Raw genomic sequence first — 13,109 nt, 5'->3', positions numbered from 1 at the left:
TAACATAAAAAGTTTAGACTAATCTCTTTATGTTATTTCTTTATCTAAATCTTTTTAAATTATTATTCAAAACTTAACAAAAACCGAACTGATTATACTATTCAATTGACCTATTTTATGTACCAAACGTAAATTAATAACGTTTTTACTAACTTTGTGTTACTAAACGTTTAACTAAACGTAATTACTATCTTTGCAAGTGCATCGGGATTATTTTGTAAGATTTTTCCTAATTTTTATTAAGGAGCACTTCGATTATGTGTCACTAATGATTGTTCTTTGACCGCAATGGTTAAGTAAACATCAATGTCCCTTTATCGTGTCTAGTTTTCATCCAACTTCTCGGTATTTCGCCGTGTAATTGTATATAGCAAAATTCAAAATTTGAGCGAAATCGGTTGAATAGTTACTGAGGAATCGATTTTTAATTCTACGACTTTTTTTAAAATGAAAAACGAGACCGATATTGTGCGGGATCGCCCCTCATAATAGTATGTTTTCTTTTGCATGTTTTCTTTCTCTATACCATCAAAGTTTAGTTTCTGGACGATTACTGTAAGGTATTATCGTTTTTTTAAAATTAAATTTTGTCTTATGATGCAAAATAAAATTTGAGAAAAACCTCTGCTCACTTTAAGCTTTCTTTTGAAAAGTACAAAAACTATTTAGGAAATTCCTTGAAATTTTTTAAATTTTTAAGATATTCCAATAAAGATTTTTTATTTGTTTCCAAATACGATTATCTACGAAATTGAGAAAAAAACTTTTTAAAATTTTTTCAGTGTATGCACAGTATAAAAGAACTAGCTTAAATTCTCATAACTTGCGTAGTTTTGCATGAATTTTAAAAAAATTTTAAATCGATAATTTTGTAATCAATCCTAAATTACTCCAATTTTTTTTTAAAAATTACATTGAATATCTATTAGGTTATATTGAAAAAAAAACGTAAGGTGAATTTTTTTATTTTTATTTTATTTTATTTTTTTTATTTAAATGTTCTATATTTCCCTAAATATTTACTCTAGGTTCACGAAATTTTACTTAGTTATTAAAAAAAAAAAAACCGCTAAAGTAATCCAAATAAATTACAAGCTTATTGCTTAATTTTCCTCATAGGAAATACTTGTTTTCTTTCTTAATTTTTGATAAGTCTCTTAAACATCTGAAAGCTTTAAATTTTATTGAGCTAAACATTTTTAAAGTTACAAAATAATCCTTTAAGTATTTCTAGAGCAATTTTAAAAAAATGTCAAAAACTGAAAGTGTCTTTTCCATTATTGTAGGGTAGTGTATTTTTTCGAGGGCTTTGCCTTTGTATTCAGTTTTTATAGTAATAGTAATTATTATTTATAAAAATGTAAAATATATCATTCGTAATGTGTAGAAACTCGCTGCTCTTTTATCCCAACTGACTGTAGCTTTGTAGAGCAGATCATTAATAAAGATTGACAAATTCTTTGCTAATTTTCATCTTGAAGCAATGCCTTTCCTTTCTTATGTACATATATTCAAGAAAGTCACGATTATTTACTATTGTTTTCTAGTATTTACTATTATTATTGTTACTATTATTTTTATTATATTGTTCACTATTGTTATTGGTACACTATTTTTTTCTGCCTGTCTTACTGAAATCACTTTTTGAAAATTAAGTTTACAATAATTCTGTTATGAGCAATGAACCGAAGCAATACAAATTTATAAACACCATTTTGTTCTAAAAGTTTTTAAGTTTGATAATTACTGATGCAACATTTTATGATGCAACGTTAAGGATTAGATAAAGCATTGAAACACATTATCGTTTAAATTCGTAGGGAAACTCCCTGATTGATACGCAAAAAAATCATCTCTCTGATAATTGTAATGCAGATAATATTCATATACAATCTCTAACATAAGGTGAACATCATAAGTTGATGTATGAAATGAGATCTGGTCATCATATTGTAAGTTATTTTTTCCGTAATATCAATACCCGAATGATAAAAATAAAATTTTAATGTGATATTTTCTCTCTCCTTTCTTTTGGAGCAAAATTAAGAGATATATCATTTATTTATTTGCTTTTTTTGCTAGATACTGATGTTTTTGTTAAAATATAAGATATGCCATTATAGAACCTGTAAAAAAATTAAAATATCTTTAGGGTGTCTCAGTAGATGTCTTTATTCTATTTACTTACACCAGGGATGGACTAACTTCTTTGGTCGAGGTCCAAAAATAGGGGAAAAAAGTCTGGTGGGCTAAGAAAAAAACTTCTAAAATAAAAAAAAACTATATACGAGTTTTAATTTAAATATTTAATGAGATGAAGGAAACTGCGATTTCATTTTTGAAATTTCCTAGTTCATAGTTGAAAACATTTGTTCACATATATGAGATTAAGCAAATACAGTACGGATTTTCTGAGCATGAGATATTCAATTTGGGAAACTAGCTTTTGGTAATGATTTGTAAAACTCAACACTGGCATATTTAGAAACAACTGCTTCAGATGATTGTTAGATTGCAACTCAATTAATTCAAGCTGAAAATCCGACCTGACTATTTCACAATTCACGTTGAAAGGCATAGTACAAATATCTACTTGTGTTTGAATGGCACTGAAATCTTGAAATCTACGTTCAAACTCAAAATGGAGTTTTTTCAAGCCATCTTCATAATTCTTTCTGTGCCAGCTATTTCCAACAATTTATGTTTTGTAGAGCAAAAATAGATAAAAAGATCATCTGTACTTGGTTAAAAAAGGAAGAGCAAAAATAGCTTTAAACAAAGTAGACCAGAGAATGGATGTACAGGATGTTTATAAAGTCCCTGACCCATTTTGATTTTTAATAACTCATAAAATAATAAAGATAGATTAAAATTAATAACATAAATGGTTAGATAGGCTCAAAAAGTTTCACGACCCTTGTCCATGAACTTCCACGTGTGCCCCCTTCTTCGCACGGAGAATATCAAGTCGATAGTCAATTTCACGCCAGGTAGCGGCAACTACCTAAAACTACCTAATTTGGACTAACCAATTTTTCTTTGAATAAGAAAAAACATTTTTTCTAACGTGTATTGCAGAACTCGATTACGAAAAAGAAGTTATATCATCAGATAAACATACAATGTATTTCCCTCAGAAATTCCAAATTTTCAAATTATTATTTGCTGCTTAAAAATAAATAAAATAAGTTGAAATTGGTCTTGGGTACAAAATTTTCTTCTACAATTAGGAACCACACTTGTACGTAAATTTTTATAAAGAAAATAATTTGTATGAATAATGTAATTCATGCCAAACTCTAATAAGGAGAAAAAATAGGTAAAATATTAAAGAACTCAGAAATTTGCAAGGTTACTTATTAATGCATCCTCCGTCCTCCGACTACTTTTTTACGACATTATCTATTCATATGTTTATTGATAAAAAGTTTAATAAAACTAAACTGTCCTTTGATTTCTTTGAAAACAATTGCTCATATAGTTATATATTACAGACCCTCCATAATTTCATTCCGATCATATTTTCAGCTGAAAAACAGAGCTTAACAGAGATGCCTCATGATCAAAAAGATAAGAAAGTAAGCAAGTATGAAAATTTTTATTTTGTGAATAGAAAGATTGACAAAACCACCAATTTTTCTTAACTTAAAGGGGTCTTTATATAATCGTAAAAGAGATCGCGAAATATCTATTACTTTTGATTATTGAAAGTTTGATTTGTATATTGCATCCTCATGTTAGAACCAGAGGAGATTCCAGCTTGCTCTTAAAACCTTTGTAAATTTCCTTTTATCCATACACTTTTTTTGCTCAAAAAGTTTTGTGAAGTGTCATAAGAGGTGGTTTATTTTAGTTGTAATAATATTTTCCTTGTTTTTATTTTTTCTTCAACAGTTCTCTCGAGGTATGGCGATTTTTAGCGAAAATGACTGATCGTAAACAAATTAAGCGTGTACACTTAGAATAGAATTTTAAAATTTAGAGAAAAATAAATAGAAGAATGGCATCAAATTCCAATATTGCGTAAAATATTCCGAATTCTGAACTTTGCTTACTCTTTGCTTAAAATAATTAAAAATCGTTACGTAATTCTGAAGGCAGAAGAACAAGGTGTTCCAATATCATGCCAACATCAAAAGTGTTCCAATATGAAAAAAAAATCAATATCTAAAAAAACCCACTTAATGTCTTTCAAAAAATTATATGCATTATATAAGGGCATCATTTGAAATTAATTAAATGAATTTTTAATGTTTGATATTTATACTTGCACTTTATTGACATAAAAAAATATTATTATTGAAATTATTCTACCAGTTTCATAATTATTTTCAATGTATAGCATGTATTTTTTCAAAATAAGTGCAGCATTTATAAATAAACATTTACTCTAGTTTTTTGTCTTCACAATATAGTCACCTCACATTATGAGGTTTATTTCTGTTTGGATCACAGCATTGTTATTGTCTGATTTTTAAATTGTATTTAAAGTATTAATTGTTAATTTATAGATTGTTTTGGGAGAAATAATTTTACAGCTATGAAAATTTGTAAGTTGTTCTCATTCCCTTCCTAGATGTGCTGTTGAAAAAAAAGGTAAATTAGTGCTGCAAGAAAAATATGAATTCAGCAATTTAAGTAACACATAGGGTGCAAGAATCTTGTCCCTGTACTGCTGACCTATCAGAATATTTCTACGAAACACATGACAGTTAGTTAGCCAGTCTGCCATGATTTCTGCCCAGACCATTAGACGATCTCGATCATAGTGGCCCTTTTCGACAGTATTAGAGGAGATGAGAATACTTCTTGAGTTGCTGTCCAGACTGAATTCTGACTCATCACTGCAGAGAACCCACCCCAAACATTTATCGTTAAAGAGAGGTGCTTTCGCCACCATGCTAGACAATCCTTTTTGCGGTTCACAGTCAAAGCAGGATGCAGACTACATTTTGCCTGGCATACAGACCACCTAAATTATGTCTCTGGGTGACTGTTATCTGTGAAATAAAAGTTCTGGGGTTGCAATATACAGGCGGTGAGACAGGTAGGTTACTGTTGTGAACCTATCCCTTTTGGCTAAAAGTCTTAAATAAAACTGTCTTGAGCAGGTGCTGTTGCCGTATTGTGGCCTTGACCAGGTTCCTGCCTCTGTGAGCTGTTTTCATTGAATGAACGCTACATTTCTCGTAACCTCCAGGTTCCTACAACAGTGATTGATCTACCTCTAGTCTTCCAACTATCTGCTATCTTGTGGCATCGTCTAAGCAATGACGACTGGCAAAGAACTGTACAAAGAAGTTCAAAAAACAAGGATTGGGCTAAGCTATGATGTTTCAAAATGCCCGTATGCTACTAGGTTAGACGAGCAAATGAGATACCTTTACACAAAAGCGCCAATGCCTAACGACGACACAGGCAGAGGTCTAGCTTGGCTATCATCTAATACCTTATTTACATATATGCATTACTTATTTTATTTATTTATTTTTTAAAAAGTTCCTTCCTTTAATTGTTTTTCTTAATGTACTTCGACATCCAGTAGTACCAACTGTTACGATTAGTTGGTAATTATCATGGTAGTAATTATCATTTGATTGTTTGATGTAGTTTGTGATTCAATAATTAATAAAAACTTAAGACATTATTCAGTTATTGATGTATGTAATATGATATTATTTAGGTGTTAATTATCCACCTTTAGCAGTTCAGTGTAATAAATTATAATGATATGATAATGATAAGACCAAAGAAAGTTTTTAATAAGGTTGTACTATGTAGGGGTAAAATTTTCCCAGTTGTAATGGAGACAGGAAGAATAGAAATGAGTGTCTTTAATTATATATTTGTTTTCCATGACAAAACGATAAAAGTAGCACCACAGTTTATTTACCCTTATTCTAAGTTGACTATTTTCTGTTACACATGGTTTACTTCTCTTTTAATATGTATTATAACTCAATTTCTATTGCAAGTCTTAAATATGTAAAATATTAAATGAGTTTTGAGAACTTACACATGGTTTGATTTTATTTAATTTTTCTTTAGTGAATATTTTTAATAATTTAAAATTTCAGTGTTTACTGTTTTATGAAACTTAATGAAAAATTTTTCTCTTGTTCGTATAATTCTGTTCGAGCTAATTTTTATTATTTGCTTAAGGAAGATTAATTAAATCATTTGTTAATTATATATATTAATGATTTTCCAATTTTTTAAAAAATTTTAATGGTTATCCTAAAAATTTTTTCAAACCTAAATGGTCTCCCTAATTTCTCTCTTTAACTGCAAATGGTTTTTTCTCCCCCTTTGGGAGCCCTGAAATTATGATGTGAATTAAATTGTTATCTGTATGACTAATTATTTATTTATTTTTGCTAATTATTCTATTTGTTTCAGGATGGTGAAAGTAGTACCTGGAAGGATGTTGGATGTAAGTATCAATTTGGATATCCCTCTATGTAAGAAATTGAAAATCTACCTCCGTGTACTTATATGATTGTTTCTATTTGAATCACAATTTATTCTGCTCTTTTTAAACATTCATGGGACATTTTTTCATTTTAAACCATTTCAAAATTTGTGAACGACAGTTTATGCTTATTATACTAACAAGGAAAAAACAAAATATGATTAAACTCATTGTTTCAAATTCATCATTACTTTATATCTTTTTTAATAAATGGCTTTATTGGTATTTTTTCCTATAAGTTACTACAACTTTTTTAATCCTTTTTCAATGCATTTTTTCTTCATTTGATTAAATGCAATTTGGAAATTATTTTTTTTAAATCTTAATAATTCAAAATTGGTTTTAAGAAACAGCATGGTTTGAAATAAATATCTTTTTTATTTCAATGAAGCAAAAACATGCAATATCTGGAGGGAAAAAAAATGCCAGCTTTCTACTTGCTAAATTCAAAAAAATCAGTTTAGATATTTTCTAAAATGTCTTAATGTTTTAATTTATTTTCTTTATTCAATTTTTGTGTTTTCTCTATTTTTTTGTTTACTCAGTCTACGGTGTGGGATCACTATGCTGAATCTCCTTCAGCTCCAGAACCATTTGTGCTAGGATTCTGAAATTTAAACATAAACTATAGAGCAATTTTGACCCCTGATCCTTTGAAAAAAGATTTTTTCGCATTGGTTTTTAACATAAGCCATTGTTATAAATAAAACTGTAGATAATTCTTTTTAAGATTTCTATTGCAGATTCTTTAATGTTTAATTATTTTTAACAAGCTCTGTGATTAACGTGAATTGCATGTGGATGTACAATCTCACTGAATTAGTATTCCTGAAGATATATGAAACCATGAAATTATTTTGTTTATTGTTGTGTTTTTAAAACATGTTACATGCAGCTGAATAATTTGTGCTCAATGGTAATTGGACTAAAGTAAAATAGAAAATAAGTTATGTACAAAAAACAAGATCAATAGAGAAAATGTACTGTTTAAATGTAATAAATGTAAGAAGAAACGTAATAATCACCATCTTTATATTATTGATGCCAATTATTCTTAATTAATTTTATTGATTTTTATGTTGGTTGCTAAATTATGTCTAAAGCTGATTATTATGTTAATGTGAATTAATTTTAGTATTAAAGTAATTGATGCAAATATACCTATTTATACACTACATTACTAATAATTGTGATAGTATTATTATGATAATAGATAGAAAGTATACAAATTTAGGTACTGCTGTGTTGTAATAGGCTTTTCACGATCTACGGAAAAGGATAAGTTCCGGAAAAAAATTACTTCAACATTACTTAAACAGCATCATGACGAATAATCTTGGTTAAAGTTATTTTATTATCGTGAAATAAACATAAAAAAAGTTTAATGCTTAATCTTTTCATGTAGAACCATCAGCAAGGGAAATAAGGGAGCAGATTGTTAAATTAAATTAAATGTTAATTTAATTTAAGTTAAATGTCCATTTAATCAGTATGCTGTCTTTCAGTTTGTCAAAACTGCTATTAAGTTAGATAAATATTAAGTACTTTTTCTTAATTACTTAAAATAAATTCCTTTAGTTATTTTAATATTTATATTTACCTAATATCCCAAAATAATCGATATTTAGGAATTTTTTTTATCAACAATATATTTCTCTAGATTTATAAATAATAATGTGAAACTCAAGAAGTACTATGTAGTTTAAAATGTTAGAGTATATTGAAGTATGCAACAGAACCCTTTTTTAATTTGTAAAAAAGTCAAAACATATCTTTCTAAACATATTTTTCTAATAACATATTTTCTAAAAAAAGAAATATTTTTAAAAAGTGTCCAACAATGTGCTAGTACTGTGCTAGCTAGTGCCCGTATTGACATGTAAGGGGCTAGCTGAAAACTTGCTTATTGGTGCAATAAAATTTGATTTTTGCTAATTGACTTGCATTTTTTCTGAATGATTATATACTTCAAAATTAGTGAATTTTTACTTGTTTAAAAGGTGTTAGCTAGTGATGGCTATAAGTTTATAAAAGAATACACTTTATAAAATAGGTTTTAATAATTCATTAGCATTTATTTGTTCATTTAAAGCTTGATTTATTTTTTTTATTTTTATGATTATAACTATTTGTATAAGAATTTAATTGAAACATTCTTCATAGTATGACTTACTTTGCAACTTGGTCATTTGTTTTGCGAATTTTAAGAACATAAACTTATATTTTCATCACAGAAATATTTAGCATTGTATGTAATAGTGGTTAAACATATGTTTAACCATATGTTTTTATTTTAATGATATTCAATTGATAAAAACCTAATTTTTCTAATTAGATTTTTATTAACTTATTCTCTTATTTTATTGTTTTTATGACATAGTTGCTACTGATCTATTATGTCTTATAATAAATTCAATTAAAATTAGCTTGCATATTTTTTGAATTTTATAGATTCTTAATTTATTTATTTAAATTGCTTTGTGTTCAAAAACATTACCTGAAATTGAGTCCACCTAACCTATTTGTTTATTCCATGTTATTCAATGAGTAAGTGGTGCATATCCATATATGGCAGTACTTTTACTTTCGTTACTTGTACCGCCGGTACAAGTAAAAAGTACGTACTTTTACTTGTACTTCGTTACGTTTTAAATTTAATACTTTTACTTGTACTTTCGTTACTTTTTTAGGGAAAAAGTACAAGTATTTGTAACGGAAATGTCGAATGAAATCGTTACTTTTTTCTAAAACTCGGTAAGCTTTCTAAAAAAAAATTTAAAAAAATGCTGTCAAAATGCAATTATTTTGCAAAATGAATAAAAATATTAATTTGGAAGTTATTTTCATTCATTTCCGAGTTTTATGCATTTGTTTAATACATTTTAAATAAAAATTGTTGGATTTTGTNAAAATCAATAGATAAAATTTCTTTTTCGTGCAAATCCATAAAAAGTTTGATATTAAAATTATATTTGATTTTAAAATTATATTATACAATTATATAATTATATTATAATATTCATTATTATAAAATTATATTATAAATATATTATAAAATTATAAAATATATTATTAAATTATAAAATTATAAAATATATAAAATTATATTGTAAAATTATATTATAATATTCTTCCGAATTTAAAAATAAATTAATGTCCATAACTTTAAAAACTAAAAATAATTAAATAAATCACAACAATTTTGCAAAAACATTAAAGAACATACGAATATTATTCAATAAAATTTTAAGTTGCTTTGAATTTTCGATTTCCTAGAAATGCACTTTTAAATCGTTACTTTTTTTGTTTAGTACTTTTACTTTTACTTGTACTTTTTACTCGTTACTTTTTAAAATAAGAACTTTTTACTTTTTTCTCGTTACTTTTTTTGAAAAATACTTGTACTTTTACTTGTTACTTTTTAAAAGTAACGTTGCCATATATGTGCATATCACACCTAACAGTTTATAATTTCAGTTATAATTTTTCAATACAATTTTGTAGAGACTAATATGATCATAAGAATATCCATTCATTGTTTTTTGGTTGGATTAGGCTTACAATTAGTTTTATTATAAAAATATGTGTTTTTTTACGCCATATATGAATATTTTTTTAAATGATTTCTAGAAAAATACGTTTTTAGAATTCAAAAAGATAACTTATAAATAGTAAAGTAGAAAAAGAGTGGAAAAAGAATTCTTGATTCATTATTTTTTTCATTAATATTCAATTACACAAAGTAAGTTCTAAACTAATTAAATATTATAGTGTTTCGAGCTTATTTTTGTTGTTAAATTGTTAGTGGCCTCTTAAATGGTCCATAACATTTAAATTAAAAACATTGGTACTATGATGGGTTAATGCAGGGTTTGTAGTAGTTTTGATTCTGCTGAATATTTTGTCTCGATTTTTACCTTTTTTTCGAATAATCCTGATTTTTCTGAGTGTTCGCAAGGTGTTGATTTTTTAGGAAAATGCCCTGATTTTCTTTTCTTTTCTTTGTCCACTACGAAGCTTGTATAATGGTTTGAGACCATTAAAATTGGACGTTAACAACAGGGGTACCATAAAATTTTGTCATTGAGGAAAACTAATTTAATGTACTGATTTGTAAATTTTCTTTTTACTTGAAAAAAAAAATATTTGGTTATTACTATGAAAAGTTTTATTTTCTAAACATAATATAAGTTTTTCATATGTAATTTCGTTTTAAATACATTTTCAATTGTAATTTATTTTATACTAAAGAAGATGTAATACAAAACTTGTAAAGAGTTAATTATCCAATATATGTTCAATTTACCGAAACGTTTAGCGAAATTTGAGTGAACTTATACTGTAAATAATTTTCTCTTAAATCTTAGCAGTTCTCAAACGAAATATTATGAGATTAGTTCAGTCAAAAACATTACTTACTTTCTTAATTGTAGAGCACTACAGACCACTTTGAGCCTTAAATTTCCGAACAATATTTTTTTTGGCTTCCGACTCCAGGTTTTAACTTTCTAAGTGGTTAGATTTTTAATGACCTCATTAAGCCAATTCTTTTATATATTTTTTTCTTTAGGGTTTGCTTTAAAAACTACGACAATGTCTGGTGCTGTTTTTGGTGGGACTGCTTTAGCTCTTCCTCTTATTGGTTTTACTGCTGGTGGTGTTGCTGCAGGTGCTTTGGCTGCTGGATTAACTGTAGGTACAAGGGCAGCTATCGTAGCTGGAGGTGTGGTAATTGCTGGTGCTTCCATAGCTCTGCGAAAATTAAGGAAAAATGATAAAACTGATAGCAGACATACTTCAGAAGAGCCAAGTGAAAATAAGAAGGAGAATGACGTGAATGAGGAAGCTGTGGAAAATGCAGAGTTGCTAAAAAAAAACTGTAAAGATCCTGGTCTCAAACCAGGTAGCACAAATAGCGCAAGAGAAAACAAAAAATTTCCAATGAAGCTTGTTTTTAGTTATAGAAATGATGATCCCAGTAAATCTTTAGAATTGATTAGACCATCTCCCATAAATGATAATTAATTTGATTTATTTTGAGAAAACAGATATTGAATTAAAAGAAAATCTCACAATTACTCAGCGTCTTATTTAAAAGTGAAAAGTACAGTCACTACAAAACCTATTTTATAGTTCTGAAAATATATTTTTTTCCAGTATTATAATTAAACTATTAACTAGCATCAATTCTTTTCCTACAATTTTAAATATAGTAATCCATTTTCCTTGACATAACTCAGCAAATTGAATTTTGCAGTGAAACACTTAAACGTGATTAATTAAATTGCTTACTGAGTTGAGATCTTATTTTAGCTGTCAAATGTCTTGTTTCGCATGAAATGATATTTATTTTCGAAATAATTTTTAAATTTATTAATTATGTTAGTATGTAAATACATTTATGCCACTTACAATACGAATGTCAAAATCTGACATAAATTTTCCAATATTTTCAATAGTTAAAATTGTTTTCTTTTCTTCACTTAATTCATACTAAACCCCTACAAAATTTTATTTAAATATATTAAGTAGTTTTTGAGAAATGTGTCTTAGTAATTTGCAAAATTTTTTTACTGCTTCTGGTGAAGAAAAAAGAAAAAAAAATTACCTTCTGAAATATAGTATCTAAGTAACTGTCATTTGGGCTGCAGAAGTTACGAATTGTCCAAAAGATTCAATTTTGCCGTTTCATTGGACTAATCTAAACTTCGATACCAGTGAGGTGGTATTGGGTCATAATTCTAAAATTTTGCTACTCTCAAGCTCTATAATTTGTTTTAAAGTTTCAGCATTTTGGTCCAATTTTTGCAGCGTTTGACCCTTTGAAGCAGCAAATAGATAACAATTCCACGATATTTCGGTTCACTAAGATATGTATAACTCCAGTGCTTAAAATATACAGCCACAAACCCAAGTGTCCTTGGTTTGATAACAGCCAATGCCAATGAACTTATAATACACACCAATTTAATTGTTAAATGTTATTACATTAGCTACTTGTCTTTATTGACTTACGCTTTTTATAACATGAATATTTTCTTCAAATATTCAATTGTAAACTATATATGAATTTAAATGTATTAGTAACAGCTATATATCTTGTATCTTAGTTGGGGTTATATTTTAGTATAACTTGTTTTTTTTTTAATATTGTTGTGACTATATGCTAAATATTTGTCTTAATTTTCTAATACTAAATATTGTTACTAAGGAAATATTTGTACATTTTAAGCAGTTAATAAAAATATTTTTAATGTTCTGTGTTCTCAAAATAAAAAGGAAAACATTCCACAATGCTATCTTTTATTTGTCATTTCTATTAAATGAAACAAAATGCTTTTTATTCAACTGATTATTTAAATGTCCTAAACCTAAAACTTCTCATTTTTATTTGCAATATCTCTTGTCAAAAGCTATAAGTTACATTCAATCTCTAATAATAAGGCTAGTTTAAGTTCTTTAGAATTTTTTTTAAAAAGGCTTTAGGATGTTTTCAGTAATAATTATTTTATTAATGTAATAACTTAGCAACTATTTTAATTCAAAATACGCAGTGATGACTGAAACTATGTTAAGAAAATCAATAAAAGCAAAGAGAAGTTTAAAGTAAGAGTTTCCAGCAAAAAGTGAATGCTTT

At 27.1% G+C, this 13,109-nt stretch overlaps 1 protein-coding gene across 1 annotated transcript; it reads left to right on the top strand.

Annotated features, from left to right (window-relative positions):
- Positions 1-1,820: 1,820 nt before the first annotated feature.
- Positions 1,821-11,517, top strand: LOC107444505 (uncharacterized; the record flags this gene model as incomplete). The annotated part of the gene is given in 4 exon segments (XM_016058657.1): positions 1,821-1,952; positions 3,529-3,578; positions 6,400-6,433; positions 11,043-11,517. Coding segments are annotated over 3 exon segments (516 nt in total). The 3' UTR covers positions 11,498-11,517.
- Positions 11,518-13,109: the final 1,592 nt, after the last annotated feature.

The sequence above is a fragment of the Parasteatoda tepidariorum genome, unplaced genomic scaffold, assembly GCF_043381705.1.
Source record: "Parasteatoda tepidariorum isolate YZ-2023 unplaced genomic scaffold, CAS_Ptep_4.0 HiC_scaffold_1330, whole genome shotgun sequence".
Lineage (NCBI taxonomy): Eukaryota > Metazoa > Arthropoda > Arachnida > Araneae > Theridiidae > Parasteatoda > Parasteatoda tepidariorum.
Note: the sequence above shows the minus strand (reverse complement) of the source record. Positions and strands in the feature narration are given on the sequence as shown.